Source organism: Carcharodon carcharias, chromosome 6 (genome assembly GCF_017639515.1).
Source record: "Carcharodon carcharias isolate sCarCar2 chromosome 6, sCarCar2.pri, whole genome shotgun sequence".
In the NCBI taxonomy this organism is placed as follows: domain Eukaryota; kingdom Metazoa; phylum Chordata; class Chondrichthyes; order Lamniformes; family Lamnidae; genus Carcharodon; species Carcharodon carcharias.
The window spans coordinates 9316844-9343655 of NC_054472.1; the positions used below are offsets into that span (position 1 = coordinate 9316844).

Sequence of the window (26812 nt, forward strand, 5' to 3'; positions counted from 1 at the left end):
TGGATAACCCAGAGGTTTCCAGTGTTGCTCCTCCTCCCCTCGGGTGTCCCGAGGGCCCCAGCCTGACTCCTTGAGGGGAATTAGTGCCTGGACAGACGTCAAGGTGCTCTGTTTCCCTCTGGCATTGCCAATGCAGGAACTCACCCATGGCTACCATGATGGAGTGCAGGTCTGCGCGCGTGTCCACATCCTGCTAGACCAGGGACTCCATGACATCTGCCATCCTCCTCATGGAAACCTCCGTATGCACATATGTAGGCACCACTTCGTCAGAGATCAGGCGAACTCACTCCTCCAACTTGCGTGTCGCTCTGCTGAGGGCTTCCAATAAGACCATAAGACATAGGAGTAGAAATTAGGCCATTTGGCCCATCGAGTCTGCTCCGCCATTTAATCATGACTGATAAGTTTCTCAACCCCATTCTCCCGCCTTCTCCCCGATAGCTCTGCGTGATGTTCCCCCGCCTTCTGCTGACTCTCCACGATGAGTTGGAAGGCCAAATCTAGAGGCTCGTCATCTGATTTGGTCCTCACAGATGTCTCTTCATCAGCATTCCTCCCAGCGCCGAGGAGTTCGGCTGAACCTGCCTCCTCCTGCTGCAGACACATGTCCATGGGGTGACCACCTGATTGTGAACCCGAGCCTGCTCTAGATCTAAATCCCACCGAGGTGTGTGTCTCTGTGCTGGTGGAGGGTGTGGGTAAGCGCTGTGATGGGTCTTGCAGGCTGCTTATTTCCAGCTCTTCAATGGACGACCTGTCCTCTTGGCTGGAGGTGAGGACCTGGATGGAGCTGAGGGACTGTCTGGCTGAGGGCATCGGTCGCTTGGCAGAGCTCCCTGTGAACCAAAGTAGAGATAATTAGTGCATGGCAGGAGGACAGACAGCACTCACAGTTGTTAAGAGAGGGATGATGTGGTGCAGGATCCTCACGTCAGTGTTCACCACCGACCTCACTGTCACTGTAGGCATGGTCCACGTCTTTACCAGTCAGCGCAATGGCCGCTCCTCAAAGTGCATGAGGGGCCTAATGTGGGCCACTTCACCCCCAGCCCGAGACCTCTCCCTGCTGCTGTGAACCAGCTTCTCCTGTATGAAAACAGATGGAGAGAGTGTGAGCAGGACACATGGCACTGTGTGGGATGTTTGTGTGGTGAGCGGAACCATGGACAGGATGAGGATGTGAGCTCCAGAGGGTATGATGGAGATGTGAGGGTGTGTGTGAGAGTTAGTGGTGTTGTCCCTTAAGGTGTGAGATCCCTTTGGACGTGTGATGGGTTGGTGAATGTGTGAGTTGAGAGTGATGAGAAGAGTGACTTACCCTGGCGGAACAGATGAGATCATTCATCCTGTGGCAGCACTGGGTGTCTGTCCTCTTATGCAGGGCATTGGCGCTGACCATTGCTGCCACCATTTGCCATGCTGGATTGGTGATGCTGCTGCCCATCCTGCAGCCAGAGTGGGGGTGGAGGACATCACAGCGGGCCCCCACGGTGTCCAAATGGAATTCCAGTGACATGTCACTGAACCTGGGGGCTGCAGTCTTTTTGCCTTTTGTGGACATCTTCCCTGCAGTAGCTGTGGGCTGGAAACACTGAGATGTGTGTGTGCGGCCAGACTTTAAACATGGCTCCCGGTGTGATGAAGCGGCGAGGTGATGGTGTAGCGGGAGAATGAGAGCCCGCCAGCCATGGAAACGGCGTGTTTCCCGGGAATACATAACTAATGCGGCGGGTTTGGGATGATACAGCGTGATAACCTGCAAACTCAGCTGCACATTGTTTTACCCGCCCGCTGGTAAATCTGGGATGATTCCACCCACGGTGTTTGAGTTGAGATTATTATGAATATTTGCTCTAAACCTTACCAATTGTCATATAGGCCTTCTCCACATCACCTGAGGTTTCTTTTTTAATGACTTCCTCGATGGCTGCACCATGGAGCTGTGTTAACAAGAGAAAGTACAGTTACAGCCTCTGTTAAATGATCCATCGATAGCTGTACCTGCAGGTCCAACAGTGGCTCAACAGCTAGCTCTCTTGCCTTTGAGTTAGAAGGTTGTGGGTTCAAGTTCTGCTCTAGGACCTAATCACAAAATCCGTGTCAATGCTCCTTGTACGGTACTGAGGGAGTGCTGCATTGGTGGTGGTACTGTCTCTTAAATGAAATATCAAAGGCACTACCTACTCTCACAGGTGGATGCAAATGATCTCACAGCACTATTCGGAGATGAACTAGAGAGTTCTTCCTGTTCCTTAAACTGAGAGAGCCTTTTGTTGGCAAATTGGCTGCTACACTGTGACAGTGAAAGCCCATCATTGGCTGTAAAGAGCTTTGGGATGCCATGAAAGGTGCTGTAGAAATACAAGTCTTTCTTTCAAAGTGCCAGAATAGGCATGGTGAGCTGAATGGCCTCCTTCTGTGCTGTGAGATCACACAGAGAGGAGACATTGTGTATGTAAATCTCTAGTGTTGATGTGTTGTCCCATTTCATAGGGAGGCGGAAACTTGAAAACATCTCATGTGATCATAGATCCAGGGAAAGATTTCCTCTGTTTTCCAATTGTAGTTCAAACCTCTGGAGTGTGACTTAAACCCACACACACACACAACCTTCTATTTCAGAAGCAAGAATGCTTCTGACTGAACTCTCACCAGTCCCGCTACCCACTCCCTCCCCGTAACCTTGCAACTTTTTCCTGTTCAAGTATCTACTATATCCGCAAGTGTGGGCCACATGTGCCGCCGCTGGTTAAATTGCACCTGCTTGTTCTATTTTTGCGTCTACGTCCAAATCATGCTCCTGAAAACCCAAACCCTAACTTGGACAAATCAAAGACTGGGGAGCCATGCAGGAGTTCTAAGCTGCCTGTGGCATGGGTGGGGACTGCTGCTGGCATTTCAGCCCCAGGTTCTATCTTTCAGTACGTCGGCCAAAGGGCGATCCTTCAAAGTGTGAGTCCGGGAAGTGAGCTGGTTTTTTCCGGCAGGGAACACTGAGTGATGATACCGGATGGTAAGGGTGCAAAATTTATCCCCTTCCCTCACCTCGAGGCCAATTGAATTGCTCCCACCCCGGAAGTCAATGGCCCCTGCACAGAACAGGGGATCAGTCACTGATGTGTGCACAGCTCAACAAGCACCAGGTAGCAAATTAATGCAACAAAAGCAGAAAATGCTGTAAAATCTCAGCACACCTGGCAGCATCTGTGAATAAAGAAGCAGAGTTCATGGTCCAAATCGTGACCTTTCACCAGAGCTGGAAAGGGTCAATGATGGACATCATAGCACCATCATCCCTGATGTCATTTAATCTCTCCTGCTTTGCACCCTGTCACAGACCTTCCCTTTAAGTTCTTTTTCCACCCTCCCCACTTTCACTTGCTCAAAACGTTTTAATTCTCTAACTTTTCCCAGTTCTGACGCAAGATCATTGACCTGAAACGTTAACTCTGTTTCTCTCTCCACAGATGCTGCCCGACCTGCTGAGCATTTCCAGCATTTTTTTTGTCTTTAATTTAATCAGGTTTCCAGCATCCACAGTATTTTGTTCTTCGATTCATAAATTTATGCAACAGTCATTGGGGTCAAATAGTTGATAATACTAAAAAAAAAGACTTGCATTTATATAGCACCTTTCATGACCACTGGACATCTCAAAGTACAGCCAATGAAGTTCTTTTTGAATCGTAGCAGCTGTTGTGATGTTGGAAGCACAGCAGTCAATTTGTGCACAGCAAGGTCCCACAAACAGCAATGCGATCATGACCAGTTACTGTAATTTTTTTTAGTGATGTTGATTTGAGGGATAAATATTAGCCAGGACACTGGGAAGAACTTCCCTGCTCTGCTTCAGAATAGAGCCATGAGGTCCTTTACATCCACCCAAGCAGGCAGCCAGGGATCCAGTTTAATGTCTTATCCAAAATACAGCACCCCTGACAGGGCAGCACTCCCTCAGTACTGCACTGGAGTGTCAGTCTATAATTTTTGTGCTTAAGTCCTGGAGAGGGACTTGAACCCAGGCCGTGTGAGTCAGAGGGAAGAATACTACCAACTGAGGCACCACTGACACCAACTGAATAGATGCCAGCAACAATTTATTAACCAATATCCTTTTCTGCGTTTCACTTTTTTTCTGGCAATTCAAAGTTAAGGTAACAAGGAAAATTTCCACCTGGACTGAGTGTTAAGTACAAATTGACTGTGTAAGGTAGGCACATCTCAGTCACAAGAATGTCATGCCAATTTTAACAACACAGGAACAGGAGGAGGCCATTCAGCCCCTCAAGCCAGCTCTGCCATTTAATGAGATCATGAGATCATGGCTAATCTGTATATGAACTCCACCTACCCCACTTGGCCCCAAATCCTTTCATCATCGACGCCTAGCAAAAAAAAACTATCAATTGTAGATTTAGAAGTTATTAATCGAGTAATTGAATGAGCACCTCCTGCTTTTTGGGGGACTGAATTCCACACACCTACTGAATCGTCCCACAATTTTAATTTCAAGTGAAGGCAAATTTGCAATTACTGACACAAGTCATGAGTAATACTTACTATTTCATAGGCTTTAAAAGTAGCCCTTAACTGCATACAGTTTCTTTTTGTTAAAACAGTATTAAATGCCAGTTCATCTGTACCCCAGCGATTTTCTCCAGCCTGTGAACAGGAATAAGTTTTCAATTTGAAAATGATCACTAATCATATCTTATCACATCATAGTAATGGAAACTGTGGCATAGTGGTAATATCACTAGACTAGTAATCCAGAGGCCTGGGCTAATGCTCTGGGGCCATGGGTTCAAATCCCACCGTGTTGGTGGAATTTAAATTCAATTAATGAATCTAAAGCTAGTCTCAGTAATGGTGATCATGATAATTATCATTGATTGTTGGAAATATCCATGTAGTTCATGCATGCCCTTTAGGGAAGGAAACCTTCCATCATGCAATTCCAGACCCAGCACAGCAATGTGGTTAACTCTTAATTACCCTTGGCAATGGCCTAGCAAGATACTCAGTTCAAGGTGACTAGGGATGGTGTAGTAGTCTACCTTTAAGACAAGTGTTGTAATGTAAGATCACATGATCTTAATACCAAGTAGCATGGGCTACCTCTGTGGGAGAGTCTTGAGTTAGGCACTGAAGAGTGAAGACAGAGTTCTAGGTTGTGAGCACACAAGTGTAGCAGCTGAGTTTAGTTTGTAAACTAACAGCATGTGTTAATTCTGACAACCATCTCCTGATGTTCTCTGTCTCTGTGCCAATTCAGTTATCCCGAAACAAGCGTGCAACCCGGATCCTTTAGCCCCAACAAACTAAAGGGCACTGAATCCAACAAACTGGCGACGAGAGTGAAAAACCACAAAAAAAAAACCGAGGTAAGAAGCGAGGAAAAAAAACGAAGGAGTTCAGAAGAACCAAAATTGGGCCATACCTCGCACGGTAGCTGCAAGTAAAAGAAAATTTCCTTCTAAGCATTGAAGTAATACCCGCAGAGCATGCCGCAATTTGGAAGAGTGGCGCCTTTCGATCTAACCTCGTGTTCTTCTTCCAGGCGAACGATATTTGGGGGGAGAGGAAGAGGCGCGTGATCCTTCTGTCCACATGTGGGAGTAAGACATACAGACTAATTCGAAATCTGGTGGCGGCCAGTGCCCCAGACTCAAAAAGTTTTATATAATTTAGTGAACCTCGTAAAAAACCATTACCAGCCCAAGCCATTGCTGATGAGGCAACCGTTTAAATTTAACTCAAGAAATAGAGCTGTGGGGGGAGAGTCGCTTGTTATGTGGCAAGTCTGAAGCAATTAACTGTACATTGCGAGTTTGGTACATCTATCAGTGATACCCTTAGAGATCGTTTAGTGTGTGGTATAAACAAAAATGCGATTCAATGATGAGTAGAACTGGCACCCCTGTATCACTTGCTCGAGAAAAACCAGAGATGGTCATTTCAAACACCACAAGAAGAAGTTTTCACAAAAGTGAAACAGTTGTTATAATCTTCTACTCTTCAAATACATCTTGACCTGAAGAAAGAGTTGATATTAACATGTGACGCATCACTCTATGGAGTTGGAGCAGTGCTTTCCCATCAAATGGATGATGGATCAGAATGACCTATAGGATATATGTCGAGAACACTCAATACTGCAGAATAAAGGTACTTTCAAATTGAAAAAGAAGGTCTGTCAATCATTTTCGGTGTTAAGAAGTTTCATCAATGTGTACATGGTCATTTTACTATCATAACGGACCACAAGCCATTATTAGCCCTATTCGGTGAAGACAAGGCTATACCTCCTATAGCCTCAGCAAGATTATAAAGATCTTAGCAGTGTGAGTATGCTTTTATTCATAGACCCGGAAGTCAAATTGCAATTGCAGATGCAATCAGTCATTTGTCCTTGCAAGTAAAAGATGAAGATGTCCCAATTCCTCAGGAATATGTCTTGTTATTGAAATTCCTGGACTCATCACCAGTATGTGCTAAACAAATTAAAGATTGGGCAAATGCGACCCAGTCTTATCCAAAGTGAGAAATCAAGTTCTTCGTGGTTGGTCACAAACACAAGAATCGGATGAAATGAAACTGTATTTTCAGAGAAGATACGAGATAACCAGCCAAGAAGGTATTTTGTTGTGGGGAGCTCAAGTGATTGTTCCTCCAAAAGGACGAAAACCATTGTTATCTGAACTTCACAGTGCACATCCTGGAATTTCCAAAATGAAAGCAAAAGCACGTAGCTGTACATGGTGGCCAGGAATGGATGGAGGAATAGAAAACTTAGTGAGAAATTGTGTGCAGTGTCAACAAGTACAAAAATTACCTGCAACAGCTCTGATACACCCCTGAGAGTGGCCTGGAAGACCATGCATGCGAGTATACATCGATTATGTGGGACCTTTTATGGGAAGAATGTTTATGCTTATCGTAGATGCTCATTTAAAATGGATGGACATATACAAAGTGAGGTCGGCTACATCTTCAGCGACAATAGACAACAAATGACAAAGTTTCGCTATAAATGGATTACCTGAAGTGCTATAATCAGACAATAGAACAGTATTCACAAGTGCTGAATTTAACTAATTTACAAGCCTCAACAGTGTTGTTCATGTGAAAACATCTCCATACCACCCTTCTTCAAATGGACTCATCGAGCGAGCAATTCAGACGTTTAAATCTGGTATGAAGAAATTATCTGGAAATTCTATAGCGACTAAATTAGCACGTTTTCCTTTCCATTATAGAACCACCCCTCATATGACAGCAGGTGTCACACCTGCGGAATTGTTGATGAAGCGCCGTCTCCGATCGAGACTGAGCTTAATGATGCCTAACTTGGGGTGAAGGCAGAAAGAAGGCAGGAAAATCAGAAAATGGGACATGATTGTCACAGTCAGGACAGAACATTTAACGTAGGAGAGAAAGTATTTGTGAAAAGTTTTAGAGAAGGACCAGCATGGTTGTTCGGCGAAATAAGTGCTGTAATGAGACCTCTTTCCTACCATGTGATAGTCGAAGATCGATTAATAAGGAGACATGTGGATCAGATAAGAAGAGGGGAAACCAAATACCCAGAAGTGATTCCACCAGTGCTCAAGACTGAATCGACATCCCCTGTTGAAAGAACTCAGCCAAATATAAATGTGTTTGAAGGGCCAACTGTACCTGGAAGAGTCGAAGAAAGAGATTTACAGGAACCTGCTGTAGAACCTGATGCTCAGATGACGACAGTAAGGGAGGTTCCTAATCAAACTTCAGAAACTGCAGAGCGGAGACGTTCTATAAGCATAAGGAAACCCCCAGAGAGGCTGACTTTGTAAATAATTGATCTGTGTAAATAACTTGATATATTGAAAAAATTGTAAAATGTATTTTTCAGTAAAGGGGGAGGGATGTAGTAATCTGATGTGTAATATACTTTTAAGACAAGTGTTGTAATGTAAGATCACATGATCTTAATATCCATTAGCAGAGTAGGGCGGGCTACCTCTGTGGGAGAGTCTTGAGTTAGACACTGAAGAGTGAAGGCAGTGTTTTAAGTTGTGAGCACACAAGTGTAGCTGCTGAATTTAGTTTGTAAATTAACAGCATGTGTTTATTCTAACAACGATCTCCTGATGTTCTCTGTCTCTGTGCCAATTCAGACACCCTGAAACAAGCAGGCAACCTGGATCCTTCAGCCCCGACAAACCAAGGCCACTGGATCCAACAAATGGGCAACAAATGCTGGCCTTGCCAGTGACACTCACATCCCATGAAAGAATAAAGAAAAAAAATCATAAGTTACATGCTGTTTAATTACCTCATGCAGCTCTTTGGCATCTCGTTCAGCCAGGCTTTCATTGACTTCGAATCCCTCATCTCGGTCGGCCTGTATTTACACAATTACCAACAATGTTAGCCAGGTTATTGCTATGTTTAGCATTATATTCTAAATGAACAATGCAGCTTTTCTCTATGATTGGGTTGGGTTGAAGATGAAGGACCTGCATTTAGATAGCGCTTTTCATGACTTCAGGATGTCCCAAAGTGCTTTACAACCACAACTCCAGGGGGGATTAAAATTCAACAGTTTTCTTTCGTGAAGTATTTTCTTTCTTGATGAGTGGTTGGTGCACGGAACTAAACTTGACAGTGCCACAGATTGGAACTCAATGCTCCATAGCCCCAGAGTAGTAGAACGTGAGCTTGGGCTTATGTTTTTCCACATGGTGTGTTATTGCTAATATCATAGGGAGGCATGTGGTCCAGGCAAACTCAGCCAAAGCTTCAGGAGCAGTGTCTTGTCTTCTTCACGTGTTATCATGAACTCTCTAGTCTGAACACTGACTTCAACAAATTCAGGCTTTAATCAAATCTCTTAATTACCTGCTGGATTAGATAGGCTCTGAAATAGATAGGTCCTTGGTTGGCAAGGGGATCAAAGGTTACGGGGAGAAGGCGGGAGAATGGGGGTTGAGAAACTTATCAGCCATGATTGAATGGCGGAGCACACTCGATGGGCCGAATGGCCTAATTTCTGCTCCTATGTCTTATGGTCTTATCATCCAAATATTATTCACATTCCACATTTTGGACTCATCTCTGTTTCCCTTTTCTTTCTTTCAAAGTGTTGGCCAAGGCTCAGTTGGTAGCACTTTTACTTCCCAGTCACAAGGTTTTAGGTTCAAATCCCACTCCAGGAATTGAGCACGAAAGGCAAGGCTAATGCAGTACTGAGGGGCTGCTGTATTGTCAGAGGCACTGGCATTTGATGAGATATTAAACTAAGCCGCTGTCTGCTCTTCCAGGTGGATGTAAAAGATCCCACGGTGCTATTTTGAAGAAGAACAGCAGACATTTCCCTGGCGTCCTGGCCAATATTTATCCCTCAATCAACATTTTGAAAAAACAGATTATCTGGCCATAACCAAGTGGCTGTATGTGGGATCTTGCTGTGCACAAAATGGCTGCCACATTTCCTACATTACAATGGTGGCTACATTTCAAAAGTGCTTCATCAGCTGTAAAGTGCTTTGAGACCTCTGGTGGTCATGAAATGTTGGTCATAAATGTCTGAATTTCCCAGTCCCTGCCACCTCATGTATTTCTTCCCATTCTCCTCCCCTACCTCCTCACTCCCATGCCCTGCCTGATAAGATGTGGTCAGAACCAGCGAGTGACTCTTGGTGAAACTATTCTGTCGATTTCACCTCTTAATCCCAAGGTGCTGTTTTCCATCCTTTGGCCCCATTGTCTTGGATGCCACTGAGTCCTTTGGCTGAGCTCAGTTCCATTGATGGTCTCACACTAGAATCCTGAACCTATCTTGCCCTTTCAGGTAAGGATCTACCTACTCTGCATTTCCAACACTCTCTTTTTCCATTCATTGTTTTCAGCCTCTGCAATTCTGTTGTACACACTGTGACAAAGGAGCCAGAGGGGGAGATGAGGATGTTTAACTTGTATAGCGAGTTGTTGTGATCTGGAATGCGCTGCCTAAAAGGGTGGCAGAAGCAGCTTCAATAGCAACTTTCAAAATGGAATTGGATGAATATTTAATAGGGAAGAAAAAAATTGCAGAGCTGTAGGGATAGAGCAGGGGAATGGGACTTATTGGATAGTTTTTGCTAAGAGCCAGCACAGGCATGATGGGCCGAATGACCTCCTTCTCTGCTGTATGATTCCATTATTCTATCCTATGTGCATTTTTGCAGTGAGGTTTTAGATGCTCAGTAAAATGGAATATTTCTTGAAAAATTCAAATTTAATAAAGACATGGCTTGTTGACTTCATAAGTTATCCTTTTAGTTGGATGTTTAACTTATCAAGTGTTTCTTTTTCCCAGTATGCACATTGAAAGGAACAAGTACTGCTCATGGCTTTAGACATGTTTTTACATCTGTGTCGAGCCAATTGGAAGTGTTATTTGTACTTACCTCAAGCAATGAGAGTAGCAATTTCCTCAACGTGCCACTGGTGTCACTTTGAACATCAATTGCCAGATCACTTGGAAACACTGTGCCAGAACAAACGAGAAAGGCTTAAGCAATGTTGCTAAATGTAGAAATTGAGGTGGAAGGTTGATGTGAATTACAAAATCATGTCCTTTCCTTTATAGAGTCCACCCAAGTCAAGACTAGACCTAAGCTGGATAATCTCTTACTCTTGTAATTCCATTTTTTCTCCCCTTGTCTAATCTCTTCCCACCTACATCATGACCCTTCCTGGTCCTAACCATCTTCTTTTCGCCATGGATATCCCACCTCTCCACACCTCCATCCCCCACCAGGAAGGGCTGAGGGCTCTCTGCTTTTTCCTTCCGGTCCCCACCACAAACACCACCCTTCTCCACCTACATGAATTTGGTCTCACATTGAAAAACTTCCCCATTAACTCCATTCACTTCCTCCAAATAAGTGGTGTTGCTATGGGAACCCAAATAGGTCCAAGCTATGGCTGCCTTTTTGAGGGATATATGAAACATATTTTGTTCCAGTCCTGCTCAGGCCCCCTCCCTCATTTCTTTTTCCAGTACATTGATGACTGTATCGATGCCATTTCCTGCTCTTGCCCGGAACTGGAAAACTTCATCAACTTTGTTTCCAATTTTTACCCTTTCCTTATCTTCACATGGTCCATCTCCAACTCTCCCTTTCCCTTCCTTTACTTCTCTGTCTCCATTTTTTTGGGATAGGCCAATGATCAAGATCCACTGACTCCCACACCTTTCCAGACTATGCTTCCTCCCATCCCGTTTCCTGTAAGAACTCCATCCCATTCTCCCAGTTTCTCTGCCATGGTCGCAATGGAACTGATGAACCCATCTTCCATACCAGTGCATCTGGCGTGGTTGACTTTTCCGTCAACCGAGGATTCGCCCCACCGTGATTGGCAGGGCCCTCGAACTGTATCTGTCCTATTCCCTGCAATTCTGCTCTCACCCGTTCACCTCTCAGGTCACCAGCCCTCCAGGATTGCCCTGGAGTCTCCAGGGATTAAACTCCAGCAGGCTGCTGTGAGCAAAGCCACACAGGCAGTAAAAAGGTTGTGCGTGTTTTTTCCTACGTTTCCTTTGAAACCCTTTTTTGATGATTCATTATCAAAGTGGGAAAATGGCTGTTTGACTGGCGGTCAGGAATCATCCAGTCGGGGTGTGAAGAGACTGCTTGCTTTCCGATTGGCCGTGGGGTCTATTTTGGAAGAACTTCCAGGAGTTTGCCCGGCAGCTCTGGCCAATAATTATCCCTCAACCAACACACTCCACCTGGAGGTCATGTTGTAGTATCGCAAGTACTTGCTCCAAGTTCCAGGAACATTAGGATGTCGATTCAAACATAAACTTTAACACTTCAGCAAAGTGGCCTCCACTTGGTAGTCTGACAACTGGCTGCAACCATTTTCTTTTATTTATCCATTCACAGGATGTGGGTGTCACTGACAAGGCCAACATTCATTGCCCTGGTGGTGAGCTGCCTCCTTGACAATGGAATGGTTTGCTCAAACATTTCCAGTAGTCATAAAAACAAAAAAACTGCGGATGCTGGAAATCCAAAACAAAAACAAAAACAGAATTACCTGGAAAAACTCAGCAGGTCTGGCAGCATCGGCGGAGAAGAAAAGAGTTGACGTTTCGAGTCCTCATGACCCTTCGACAGAACTTGAGTTCGAGTCCAAGAAAGAGTTGAAATATAAGCTGGTTTAAGGTGTGTGTGTGGGGGGCGGAGAGAGAGAGAGAGAGAAGTGGAGTGGGGGTGTGGTTGTAGGGACAAACAAGCAGTGATAGAAGCAGATCATCAAAAGATGTCAACAACAATAGTACAAAAGAACACATAGGTGTTAAAGTTAAAGTTGGTGATATTATCTAAACGAATGTGCTAATTAAGAATGGATGGTAGGGCACTCAAGGTATAGCTCTAGTGGGGGTGGGGAGAGCATAAAAGATTTAAAAAAAAAATAAAAAAAAAAACTGGAGGAACAACACGTCATCTTCCGACTAGGCACTTTACAGCCTTCCGGACTGAATATTGAATTCAACAACTTTAGGTTGTGAGCTCCCTCCCCCATCCCCACCCCCTTTCTGTTTCCCCCTTCCTTTTTTTTCCCAATAAATTATAAAGATTTTCCTTTTCCCACCTATTTCCATTATTTTTAAAAAAAAATTTTTTTTTTAAATCTTTTATGCTCTCCCCACCCCCACTAGAGCTATACATTGAGTGCCCTACCATCCATTCTTAATTAGCACATTCGTTTCGATAATATCACCAACTTTAACTTTAACACCTATGTGTTCTTTTGTACTATTGTTGTTGACATCTTTTGATGATCTGCTTCTATCACTGCTTGTTTGTCCCTACAACCACACCCCCCCTCCACTTCTCTCTCTCTCCGCCCCCCAAACACACACCTTAAACCAGCTTATATTTCAACTCTTTCTTGGACTCGAACTCAAGTTCTGTCGAAGGGTCATGAGGACTCGAAACGTCAACTCTTTTCTTCTCCGCTGATGCTGCCAGACCTGCTGAGTTTTTCCAGGTAATTCTGTTTTTGTTTTTGTTTTCAGTAGTCAACCACATTGAAGCAGGTCTCGAGTCACCTAGAGGTCAGACCAGATAACGATAGCAGATTTTCTTCCCCAAAAGGCATCAGTGAACCACCCGATAATTTCATGGTCGCCATTACTGCACTGATACAAACTTTTCAATTCCACAATTGTTCAATTAACTGAATTTGATTATCAAACCGCCACGGTGGGATTTAAACTCGTGTCTCGAAATCATTCGTCTGGATCACTAAACCAGTAACGTAACCACTATGCCACCGCACTCAATTCTGCAGCATGCTGAAGACACTACAGTGAAACCCCCAGGCAATTGAGGCTTTCACACTTCGCATTTGAAGTCTCTGAGTGCAGTTTAGTTCTAGTTTGCCAGAGGTTAGTTGGCCAGCAGAACATTAATGCAGGAGGTCATGAACGACACTGCCAACCTTAAAATCAGGGACATGGCGGAGATTAAAGGGGTGGAATTCTTTTTCTTTAAGCCAATGAGAAAGATGATCGGACAGGAGTGTAAAGCATTCATTTTGCTCTTTTGCCACCCCACCCACACCCACCCCAACCCCCGCCAATCGATTTCACCCCCTTAGAGTCTGGGCAACAAAGGGAATTGCAAAATTGGGCACAGGGCAGCATCTAAGGCACACACAACCGTAGAACAGTTACAAGGCAGAAGGAGGCCATTCAGCCCATCAGGGCCATTCCGACGGTCTGAAAGTGCAACTCATTTAGTCCCACTCCCCCGCCCTATCCCCGTAGCCCCGCAATGTTTTTCTTTGCGGATAATTATCCAATTCACTTTTGAAAGCCATGATTGAATCTGCCTCCACTGCACTCTCAGGCAGTATGTTCCAGATCCTGACCACTCACTGTGTGGTTGCCTTTGGCTCTTTTGCCATTCACCTTAAATCGGTGTCCTTTGTTTTTCAACCTTTCAGCCAATAGGAACACTTTCTCCCTATTTACTCTTTTTTGAGCCCTCAGCTAAATCTCCTCTTAACCTTCTCTTCTCCATGGAGAACAGGCCCAGTGTCTCTAAGCTGTCCTCACAAGAGGAGACAGGGACATGTTGGCAGTATCAGAATAAATCGCCTCTCCCCACTAATGATCTGAACTTTGAAGCCATTTGAACTTGTTTCCCCTGGTGCAGTATAACTGCGATCTGAAAAACACAGGCAGCCTTTGCATTGGAAGCCTTTGGAATTTAGAAATAGGTCATATTTGCTACACCTATACATGTGTATGGGGACAGGACGGAGGGCAGGCCATTGTATAATTACATGCCACGTGCAATCTGGATTTTTTTGGAGTATATTGAAAAGACTATTGGGCCTGAATTTTTATGTTGGCGGTGGCTTGGCACTGGTTGGCATAAGACGAGACTTACAACCCTCACTCGGGAGGAAATCCCGCCTTGGAGACCTGCCAGTCCATCAATTAGTCGGTAGCTCTCCAGTCCCTCCAGCAAAAGCGTTGCAGTGGCCAGAAGAGACACTGCGTGGAGCAGCCTGAGACTAAGTCCCAGGGGCTGAAGAAAAAGTTGTGTCAGGGGTCCCAGGGTAGGGAGGGTAGGGAAGGCCTGGGGAGTTGTGAGGGGGGGCAATCAGGGCCTTGGGGAATAGGCCGGGGGTGGGAGGGACGACTGGAGGTCACTGGGCCTTAAAGGGAGGGTATCCGCATTTAGAACGGAGTTTCTGATGGAGGCGCCACCCCCTACCCCTTCCTGCCAGAGATCTAACTTTCTTTATTTTGCCACTTAAGGGCCTCAACTGGGGCAAGGGCTGACTTCCTGTTGAGGCCCTGTCCCGTGCCAGCATAAAATCGTTGTGAGGTTGGGGCGGACAGGAACCCTGGGTGGGGTGGGGGGGATCCCATCCCTGCAACTTCACGGTCCCCTCTCTGCCCCAGAACCCACCAGGGTGGGAGTGCATAAAATTCTGGCCTTGGCTTTTCTCACCAGTGCAATGTGAGGGGAAAAGTGAACAAAATTTGAAATTCTAATAAAACTTTAACACAAATAATTCATTCTAATTTATTGATTTTACTTTGTTCTTTCATGGGATGTAGGCATCGCTGGCAGGGCCAGCATTTGTTGCCCATCCCTCATTGCCCTTGAACTGAGTGGCTTGCTAGGCCATTTCAGAGGGTAGTTAAGAGTCAACCACATTGCTGTGGGGCTGGGGGTCACATTAGGCCAGACCAGGTAAGGATGACAAATTTCCTTCCCTAAAGGACATTAGAGAACCCGATGGGTTTTTACAACAATTGATGATAGTTTCATGGTCACCATTACTGGATTATGAAATGTAGATGGCCTTTGTATAGCTTTTTTTTATTTATTCATGAGATGTGGGCTTCGCTGGCTGGGCCAGCATTTATTGTCCAACCCTAAGTTGCCCTTGAGAAGGTGGTGGTGAGCTGCCTTCTTGAGCCGCTGCAGTCCATGTGGTGTAGGTACACCCACAGTGCTGTTAGGGAGGGAGGACAGGCTCTCGGCCTTTGTATAGCTCTCTTTGAATTTGGTCTGTGCAGCCCACAGGGGTGGTTAGTTACTCTTCAGAAATAATGATGTTTGAGTTTCCCCATTACTGTCACGTAGCTATAGTTAGCCATGCAGCTATCATTGATTGTTGTAGAAACTCATCAGGTTCACAAGTACCCAAGACATCCAGATTTATTAATTGCACTTAAATTCCACCAGCTTTGAACCCATATCGCTGAGAGCATTAGCCCGGGCCTCTGGATTACTAGCTCAGTGACATTAGCACTATGCCACCGTAAGTAGACGTAAATTTATTTTTTTTTTAAAGTAATGGAAACACTTACTTTGCTTGTACGCTTCTTTTATGGCTGCAATTTGCTGCAAAACAAATTATAATTGGCAAATATTTACATGTGCTGATCAAAGGTTCTGCTTTATCAAATGCAGAGTACATGGTTTACAAAATAATGACTAAATTGTTGGGAACACAGCAGGTCAGAGAGTATTTTGGAGGACAGGAACAAGAACAGGCCATTCGGCCCCTCAAGGCTGTTCCATGCCATTCAACAAGATCATGGCTGATCTGTATCTTAACTTCATCCAACCATCGCTGTGGAGAGAGAGAAGCAAAGTTAACATTTTGGGTTGATGCCTGAACGAGAACTGGATGAAGTTAGAGATGAGGAGCTTTTAAGCTAATACGAAAGGTTGTTGGGGGAGGAGGAGCATTGGTGAGGGGAGGAGGAGTGTGGGAAAGGAGGGATGCGGGTAAAGTACAAAAGGGTCTGTGATGGAGTGAAGGGTAGGCCTGAGAAAATGACATAAGGGATGATGGTGCATGTGGTATAAAGGTCTGATATATACAGGCTTAATGTGGGACTGAGTACTGCCCACACAGTGAAGTAAGAAGGCACATGACCTAGACCTGGGGTCAGTGTGGTGTTGACCAGAAACGTGATAAGACCTAGGATTGAGATAGCTCCATATCTGTACCCTCTAGTGTATAGTTGTATATGGTTACAAGTAGTTAATAAAGGCTTGCTGTTAACCTACAGAAGACTACAAGGAGTTCTTCAACAGACACATTCTGTAACCAACAGTGCGAGGCAAAAGGAGGAGGTGATGGGACAGGTAAAGAAACAAAAGATGGGCCTAGAGGCAGCTACTGATGAAGACCTGAAGTTGTTGAACTTAATGTTAAATTTGGAAGACTGTGCAGTGCCTAATTGAAAGATGAGATTCTGGTCCTCGAGTTTGGTTTGACCTTCATTGAAACTATGCAGGAGGCCGAGGACCGAGAGGTCAGAGTGGGAGTGGAGCGGAGATTTAAAATGACAAACAATGGGAAGCTTTCAGACTGAACAGTGGTGTTTAGCAAAGGGCTTATGAGTGATGAAGAAGTGTTGAAGCTATGATGAGAGATCATTGACTTGAAACGTTAGACTACCAAAAATACTGCAGACGCTGGAAATCTGGAATAAAAACAGAAAATGCTGGAAATACTCAACAGGTCAGGCCGCGTCTGTGGAGAGAGAGATATAGTTAGCGGGCTGAAATTTCAGGTCCCACTGAAGTGGGGAATGAAGAACGGGTCGGAGGGTAAGGGACGGGGGCTGAAAAGGAAATATTTGCAGGGCTATGGGGAAAGAGCAGGGGAGTGGGACTAATTCAATAGCTCATCAAAGAGCTGGCACAGACAAGGTTAACCAAATGGTCTCCTTCTGTGCTGCAAGATTCCCTATGTAGAGAGGGAATCTCTTGCAAAGGCAGTATTCTTTTAATAGAGTCACAATGTATTCATAAATAAATAATATCATTTCAATTCGAGCATACCGAATTAGCTCGAGTGCAGAGAATCTCAATGAGGATATCTTCATGAGTTCCAACTCCTTTCATTGCCTCCTTTAACAACTTGGCATCAAATTCACAGGGACGGTCCAGCAAGGCCAAGATTGTCTTTTCTAAGCACCCGCTGAGGTCACCTTTTAGCATTTTTACCAAATCCTACAAAAGAGAGGGAAAAAAAAAGATATTTCACTGTTTTTCTTCCTTTCAGTTTTTTGAGGCTAATTAAATCACTTGATATACTTCCCAGTCTCCCTGGATACCCAACATTTGTGAGTAGATCGTTAGCTAAACAACAAGTATCTGACGAAGGCTGAACAGTGGCTATTTTCTTGAAGAAATCTGAATGAGACAGATTTAGATTTTGTAACATTTATTTGAAGTGCATGAACACATCCCATCTCCCACCTTGGAAACTGGTGGAATTTAAATTCAATCAACAAATCTGGAATTATAAAGTCTCAGAATTGTTGACCATCCACCCCACACACCATCCTGACTTGAAAATATATAGGCCGTTCCTTCACTGTCACTGGTTTAAATTCCTGGGACTCCCTTCCCAACAGCACTGTGGGCACAGCTATACCACATGGACTGCAGCAGTTCAAGAAGGCAGCTCACCAACACCTTCTCAAGGGCAATTAGGGATGGGCAATAAATGCTGGCCTAGCCAGTGATGACCCCATCATGTGAAAGAACAATAAAGAAAAAAACATCAATTGTCACAAAATCCCATCTGCTTCCCGAAGGCTCTATATGGAAGGAAATCTGCCATCCTTACCCGGTCTGGTCTACATGTGAGTCCAGGCCCACAGGAACGTGATTGACTCTTAACTGCCCTCTGCAATGGCCGAGCAAGCCACTCAATTCAAAGGCACTTAGGAATGGGCAACAAATGCTGGCCTCACCAGCGATGCCCACATCCCATGAAAGAATAAATTTTAAAATGCATATGAAACAGGAGTGCACAGTATAACGTGAAATTCCATTGGTTCCACGATCAGTTTATTGTGCTCTCAATGTGCTAAATTTCATCTGAGCCTTGTCACAATTGTACTTACTTTGCCATACAAAGCTCTGTATTTCTCTTTTATCTTCTGTCTCTGTTCTGTCGAGCGACTTGCAAGGATTTTGATAATAGTGACTTCATCTGTTCCTAAAAATATGATAGCAAATCGTGTGGATATGTTAAATAGCAACACTGATTGTAAAAATATCTCAGAACTAAGATTGAGGGATGGTGCAACTGAAGTATTTAAGATGAATAAGGGATTTGATGGGGTAGAGAACAAAAAAAATGTAAGAACGTAAGAAACAGGAGCTGGTGTAGGCCATTCAGCCTTTCGAGCACTCCATCATTCAACAAGTTTATGGTTGATCTTGTACCTCAACCCCACCTTCCTGCACTCTTCCCAGATCTTTCAGGTTGTTAAAACTTTATCGATCTCTGTCTTGAATATATTCAAAGACTGAGCATCCACAGATCTCTGGGGTGGAGAATTCCAAAGATTTGCAACCCCCTGAGTGAAGAAATTTCTGCTCATCTCAGTCTTAAATGATTGGCCCTTGATCCTTGTTCTAGATTCCCCAGTCAGCAGGAAACATTTCTGTCAAATCCCTTAAGAATTGTATATGTTTCGATTAGATAACCTCTCATTCTTCTAAACCCTAAGGAATATGGATCTAGCCTACCCAAAGAGTGAGCAAAACTATTTCCTCTACTGGAGGAGTGAAGAACAAGGGGCATAACCTTAAAATTAAAGCTAAATCATTCAGAGGGGTAGCAGAAATTTGGAACTCTCTCCTCTAAAAAGCTGGTAAGGCTGCGGATCAATTGAGAAATTCAAGACTGGGATTGATAGATTTTTGTTAAGTGTAACAAAACTAAGGTGGGTTAATGGAGTTAAGATGCAGATCAGCCATAATCTAATTGAATGTCGGAACAGCCAGTGTTAAGGGGCTGAATAGCCTCTTCCTGTCCCTATATTCCTAATCACAATGTTTTAGAACTTTACAAATAGAGTATTCAACTTCCAACCTGTCAGGGACCCTGTGGTGAACAATGCACAAGAATTATTTTCAAAATAAATATCTGTTTAAATATTGGTGAAGATATTCTGCTTGTGGCTGATTGGCATACGTTAGTTAAAGGAACACTGTCTTGATGAAATGGGTAACTCCAAATTTTACTTTATAGTATAATATGAATGAGGAAACTAGAGGAAATTAGAGGAAGGCAAACTTGGAAAATTTTGTAAGGAAGCTTTTAGTCGAGATTGGTAAATTGTGGAATGCACAGCCAACAACAACAACTTGAATTTATGCAGCACCTTTAACATTGTAAAATGTCCCAAGGTCCTTAGCAACTGTATAATTAGACCACAAAAATTAACACTGAGCCAAAGAAGGAGATATTAGGGGCAGGTGATCAACAGCTTGGTCAAAGGGGTAGGTTTTACTGAATGTGTTAAAGGAGGTGAGAAAGTGAGAGAGAGGATCAACAAGGTTCAACAACACCAACAACAACATGTACTTACATAGCACTTTTAATGTAGTTCCAGGAGCATTACCAAACAAAATGTGACACCAAGCCACATGTTAGTGCAGATGACTGAAATCTTAGTCAAAGTGGTAGCATTTAATAAGCATTTTAAAAGAGAGAGAGGTAGTTAGGTGGAAAGGTTTAGGGAGGGAATTGCAGAGTTTAGAGCTTAGACAGCTGAAGGCACGGCCACCTATTGTGGAGCGATGAATGTCAGGGATGCTCAACAGGCCGGAATTGGAAGAATTCACCAAGGAAGATGATAGAGACAGAAAATATTGGGATGATTCAGAATACATTTATTGTTCCAAATGGTACCAAGCTCCGTTGCAAGACCTGGCAGGAGGCAGCAGTGGTCAGAAATTAATCCAAAAGTATTACTTTTAACCTTTAAAATAGTTGTTCTCAGGTTTCCGAGTATTTTAGGAATTGACTGAAGAAGGGAAAGGTATGTGTATTTCTGTTTAGAATTTTGTTCAACACAAATGCCCAGAGACTGTAAAGCTGCAACTGAGATTAGTTTGGTGGCCTTGTGGTTTTGATAAACCACAGGGTTTATCTAAGTTATTTTAGTTAAAGGAGTTATATATAGTCATGGATAATGCATATTAAAAAGCAATTTTTGCATGGCTTAGGAAGATATGAAAATATATTTGTCATTAACTGCATTATCTATGTGCACAGTTGCTGACCTCTGTAGTTCATTAAGCAAAATACAACTGCAGTTTCTTTCTCAAGCCTGATATTGTGTAACAATTAAGAATATTGTGATTTTATAATGCAGATTTGTTAAGTTTGTTGGCTAACGTTCAGAGTGGTAAGGTCCTTGTTTCCATTAACTAAATGAAATGTTTGTAATTAAAAAGCACATTTCACAACCTCAGGATGTCCCAGATCAGCCGGTGAATTGCTTTTGAAGTGTAGTCACTGTTATAATGGAGGAGGTTTGTGCGCAGGAAGGACCCACAAACAGCACTGAAATAACTGACAGTATAATCCCCCCCTAGTGATGTTAGTTTAGGGATAAATATTGGCCCCAGGACACCACAAAGAACTCCGTTGCTCTTCTTCAAAATATATCATTTACATCCACCTAAGTGGGTTTTGGTTTAATGTCCCATCATCATTTATAACATTGACCCTGAAATACCTACAGTGCTGAAAACAAATTACATTTGGCACTGTCCTTTCACCTGATTATTCAGGGTGAGCAATGCTCATTGTACACTTCAGTATTATCAATGGAGAGGGCACCTCTGACATTGTGGCACTCTGCTGATTATTTACTGAAGTTTCTGGAATGGGGCAATGAATCCATGACCTTCTAACTCAGGAGTGCTCCCACTGACCCCTTGGCTGACACATATTCACCAGTTCACTTTGTGCTGTTACTTTTTTTATTCATTCATGGTGTGTCATTTACAGCCCATGCCCAATGGGGGTATTTAAGAACTGTGGGTCTGGAGTCACACATAGGCCAGGCCAGACCCACAGGTTTCCTTTCCTGAGGGGGTTAGTGAACCAGAACCAGACAATGGCTTCATGGTCATCATCATTCCAGATTTTTTTTTAATTCAAATTTCACCATTTGCTGTGGTGGGATTCAAATCCAGGTCCCCAAAGCATTACCCTCAGTCTCTGGAATACTAGTCCAATGACAATACCACTACACTATTGCCTCCCTGTTGTGTAGTAAGTGACACAGGCTAGCCATTGATAATACTGGAGTGTACAATGAGCATTTCTCACCCTGGACAATTGGGTGAAAGGACAATGCAGATCGTCATTTGTTTTCAATGGCTGCAGATATTTCAGGGTCAATGTTATAAATATTTGTTTTGAGTGCACACTGTGTGATACAAAGAGGAGGATGGTAATAAAATACTGCAGTTGATCAAATGGGTTGTGGTCTGTGGTTGTTTATCAGTTGGTATATTATTGCTGTGTTTTCCCTGCAAAGGAGGAAGCTGAAGGGTAATCGAGTTCTTCAAGATTATGAAGAGGGTGGGCATAAGAAGATGTTTCCACTTGTGGGTGAGACCAGAACTAGGGACCATAAATCTAAGATAGTAATAATAAATCCAATAGAAGAATTCAGGAAAATCTTCTTTACCCAGAGAGTGGTGAGAATTTGGAACTCGTTATTACATAGAATGGTTGGAGTGAATAGACGCATTTAAGGGGAAGCTAGATAAGTACATGAGGGAGAAAGGAATAGAAAGACATATTTATAGGGTTAGATGAAGATGTGTGGGGGTAAGGCTTGGGTGGAGAATAATCATCAGTATGGACTTATTGGGCCAAATGGTCTGTTCTGTGCTGTAAATACCTTGTAACTTTGTACAGGGGGCCTCTGGCTTCCTGTTTCCATCTGGTAGTTGGTAGTATAGGGGTTTCTCCTACCTCTCTCTCTCTTATTCCATCAGTGTTGGGGAATGTTGACTCCCTATATAAGCGCCTCACTTAAAGCACATGTTGAAATCTTGTACAAGAAGATTCTTGTGCCCAGAACAGAATGACATGGACATTTATCATCACCAACCAGGAAAGAAAATATAAATCCTTACCTAGCCTCAGCTGTCAGACACTGGGCTAGTTTCTTTGCTTTTCCATAGCATCATAGAATCCCATGAAAGGAAGGCCACTTATCCCATTATATCCGTGCTGGTCCATCTAATCCCACTCCCCTGCTCTTTCCTCATAACTCTGCAAATTAGTCCTCTTCAAGTACATGTCCAATTGCCCCATTCAGGTAGTGCGTTCCAGGTCTAAGCAACCCTCTGCATGAAGGAATTTCTCTTTGCTCCCCCTTTAGTTATTTTGCCAGTTATTTTAAACCATAACCTCTGGTTGCTGACCAACTTGTCAAAGGAAACATCTTGTCACCATTTTCTCTATCAAAACCCCTTGGGTCTGATTCCTACATTAAAATGTCAACAGGGATCTTCATTTCTTCCCTGAATGACAGGCTTCCACTGAGCTCTCGTTAGCCAAGAGTGGCGGGCCTGTGCCTTTAAAATTCTTTATCCGGCTTTTAAACAATGAAATATGGAAGAAGCCACCTGCTGGATGTGCCTTAATGGGATTTCTGGTGATTCTTTGTCTGCACAGATGCTGCCAGACCTGCTGGGTTTTTCTAGCATCTTCTGTTTTTATTACACATTTGGGGCTGTTTGCTAGATAGACAATAATACCCAAATGGTGTTGCTCAGCTGCGGAGCTGTTTTATTGGACATCTTTCATTCTATTTGCTTGTGATCTCTCATTGTCATAAAAGTGCTAGGGAGGCCTGTCTAACCGCTACCTTTCCTCCATTATAACTAAGACATTACAAAAAAGGACTTCATTGGCTGTAAAGTGCTTTGGACCATCCTGAACATGGCGACATAGGAAGAGAAGGAGGCCATTTAGCCCTTCCATCCTGTTCCCTCATTCAATGAGGTCATACCTAGTCTGTGACCTAACTCCAGATACCCACTATTGCCCCAAATGTCTTAAAACCTTTGGCTAACAAAGATCTATCAATCCCAGGCTTAAAATTAGCAAATGTCATTTGAGGAAGAGAGCACTGTACTTCTACTACCCACCCCATGTACAAGTATTTCCTAGTTTCACTCCCGAAATGTCTGGGTCTAATTTTTAGGCTATGCCCCCTCAGTCCTGGACTCCCAAACTTCAGGTGAGGGCAGATCATTCTGCAAGTTTGTTCCTTCTTTTTCTGGAATCAGAACAGTCCTATCTCTTTGTCCGAGCACTCCCAGCTGAAAATGCTTCCTCAATTCCCAATTGGACCATGACAAAGTCTCCACAGTTAAACTCTTATGCTTTTTTTATTCTAATATAACCGCACATGATCACAAAGCATTAGATGTCAGCTCAATTCAAGTGAAAACTGAATGTCCAGATCGAACTTTTTGATTACCTGCTCCTTTGCAAGCCTTTTTTATCCTCTTGGCATCTCCCTCTTCACTGAAATGCACATGATATTGAATACCAGGCTGCAAAACAAAATATAAATGATTAGCATTCTTACATGGTGCTTAATTATACACAAAGCTTGGTATAAATATGGCTCAAAGGAGGACCACTTTAAATAATCGAAAACTCTGCTGTCCATGTGCTAACTCGAACCATCGTCACCCATCACCACCCTGTGCTCGCTGACCTGCATTGGCTTCCAGGCTGGCAATGCCTCGATTTTAAAACTCTCTTCCTTGTTTTCAAGCCCCTCCATCGTCTCCCCTCGCCCCATCTTTGTAATCGTCTCCAGCCCCAGAAACCTCCGGGATATTATTCATTTGCCGCTGCTCCCAACTGAATTCCCACAAACTGTTAGACACGGTAAGTCTGCCAGATCATTCCCCTTTCTTGCTGTAATGGCATGTGCATGTCAAATGGAAAGTATTGAAAAATATCAACAAACAAGGACAGAATAACATTAACTGTTAGGGTTTTTTTTACATAAAATTTACAGCACAGAAGCAGGCCATTTGGTCCAATTAGTCTATACTCCATGTGAGTCTCCTCCCATCCCTATTATATTGGAGGGGAGGTGGTGGTGCAGTGGTAATGTCACTGGACTAGTCATCTAGAGGCTCAAGCTAATGCTCTGGGGACATGGATTCAAATGCCAGCTGATGGAATTTAAATTAAATTAATAAAATTCTGGAATTAAAGTAAATGTGACCATGAAAACATTGTCGATCATTGTAAAAACCCACCTGGTTCACTCATGCCCTTTAGGGAAGAAAATCTGCCACCTTTACCCGGTCTGGCCTACATGTGACTCCAGACGCCCGGCTATCTGGTTGACTCTTAAATGCCCTCTGAAATGGCTGAGCAAGACACTTCGTTGTATGAACCTGCTACAAAGTCTAAAAGGAATGAATTTTGACCAACCACCCGGCATTGACCAAGGGACCGGAAACGACAACAGCAATCCCAGCTCTGTCGACCATGCAAAATCCTCCTTACTAACATCTGTAGGTTTGTGCCAAAATTGAAAGAGCTGCTGCACTGTCTAGTCAACCAACAGCCATTCTCACAGAATCACACCTTACAGACAATGTTCCTGACATCACTATCACCATCCCTGAGTATGCCCTGTCTTACCAAGATGGTGGCACAGTGGTATACAGTCAGGAGAGAGTTGCCCTGGGAGTCTGCAACATTGACTCTGGACCCCATGGATTCTCATGGAATCAGGTCAAACACGGGCAAAGAAACCTCCTGCTGTCTCCCCTCAACTGATGAATCAGTGTTCATCCACTTGGAGGAAGCACTGAGGGCGGCAAGGACGCAGAACGTATTCTGTGTGGGGGAACTTCCATGTCCATCACCAAGGATGTCTCGGTAGCACCACTACTGACCGAGCTGGCCAGGCCCTGAAGAACATAGCTGCTAGACTGGGTCTGTGGCAGATGTGGGAACCAACAAGAGGAAAAACCTATTTGACCTCGTCCTCACCAGTCCACCTGCCACAGATGCATCTGTCCATGACAGTATTGGTAGGAGTGAGAACTGCATAGTCCTTGTGGAGACAAAGTCCCATCTTCACCTTAAGGATACCCTCCATCGTGTTGTGAGGTACTACCAACATGCTAAATGGGATAGATTCAGAACAGATCTAGCAACTCAAAACTGGGCATCCATGAGGTGCTGTGGGACATCAGCAGCAGCAGAATTGTATACAACCACAATCTGTAACCGCACGGCCCATCATACCCCTCACTCTACCATTACCATCAAGCCAGGAGGTCAACATTAGTTCAATGAAGAGGGCAGGAGGTCATGCCAGGAGCAGCACCTGGCAAAACTAAAAATGAGCTGTCAACCTGGTGAAGCAATAACACAGGGCTACTTGCATGCCAAACAGCAGAAGCAGCAGGCAATATATGGAGTGAGGTGGATCCACAACCAAAGTCTCAGATATAAGCTCTGCCGTCTTGCCACATCCAGTCATGAATGGTGGTGGACAATTAAACAACTCATTGGAGGAGGAGGTTCCACAAATAACCCCACCCTCAATGATGGGGGTGCCTAGTACATGAGTGCAAAAGAGAAGGCTGAAATATTTACAACCACCTTCAGCCAGAAGTGCTGAGTAGATGATCCATCTCGGCCTCCTCCAGAGGTTCCCGGCATCACAGATGCCGGTCTTCAGCCAATTTGACTTGCTCCACATGATATCAAAAGATGGATGAAAGCACTGGATACCGTAAAGGCTATTCTGAAAATAGTACTGAAGACTTGTGCTCCAGAACCAGCTGGGCCCCTAGCCAAGCTACAGCTATAACACTGGCATCTACCTAGCTATGTGGAAAATTGCCCAGGTGTGTCCTGTCCACAAAAAGCAAAACAAAATCCAACCTTCTCGAATATTACCTCATCAGTTTACTCGCAATCATCAGCAAAGTGATGGAAGGGGTTGTCGGCAATGCTATCAAGTGCCACTTACTCAGCAATAACCTGCTCACTGAGCTCAGTTTGGGTTCTGCCAGAGTCACTCAGCTCCTGACCTTGGACAAATTAGCTGAACTGAAGAGGTGAGGTGAGAGTGACTGCTCTTGACACCAAGGCAGCATTTGACCGAGTGTGGCATCAAGGAGCCCTAGCAAAACTGGAGTCAATGGGAATTGGGGAAAATTCTCCACCGGTTGGACTCATACCTAGCACAAAGGAAGATGGTTGTGGTTGTTGGAGGTCAGTCATCTCAATTCCAGGGCATCACTGCAGGAGCTCCTCAGGGTAGCGTCCTAGGCCCCACCATCTTCAGCTGCTTCACCAATGACCTTCCTTCCATTATAAGGTCAGAAGTGGGGATGTTCGCGGATGATTGCACAATGTTCAGCACCATTTGCGAATCCTCAGATACTGTCACAGTCCATGC

The 26812-nt window shown here is 44.0% G+C and overlaps 1 protein-coding gene across 2 annotated transcripts in view; it reads right to left on the reverse strand.

Moving 5' to 3' along the window:
- Positions 1–26812, reverse strand: part of LOC121279389 (annexin A13-like) — a 61788-nt gene that overhangs the window by 11325 nt on the left and 23651 nt on the right. For both annotated transcript variants that reach the window (XM_041190597.1, XM_041190598.1), the window contains exons 2-9: positions 23846–23921; positions 18443–18537; positions 17370–17540; positions 15881–15914; positions 10437–10516; positions 8321–8389; positions 4564–4665; positions 1868–1943 (exon numbers count right to left, since the gene is read on the reverse strand). In XM_041190597.1, coding sequence (XP_041046531.1) covers positions 1868–1943; positions 4564–4665; positions 8321–8389; positions 10437–10516; positions 15881–15914; positions 17370–17528 — 520 coding nt within the window. In that variant the 5' untranslated portion in view covers positions 17529–17540; positions 18443–18537; positions 23846–23921. The remainder of the gene's footprint in view (positions 1–1867; positions 1944–4563; positions 4666–8320; positions 8390–10436; positions 10517–15880; positions 15915–17369; positions 17541–18442; positions 18538–23845; positions 23922–26812) is intronic.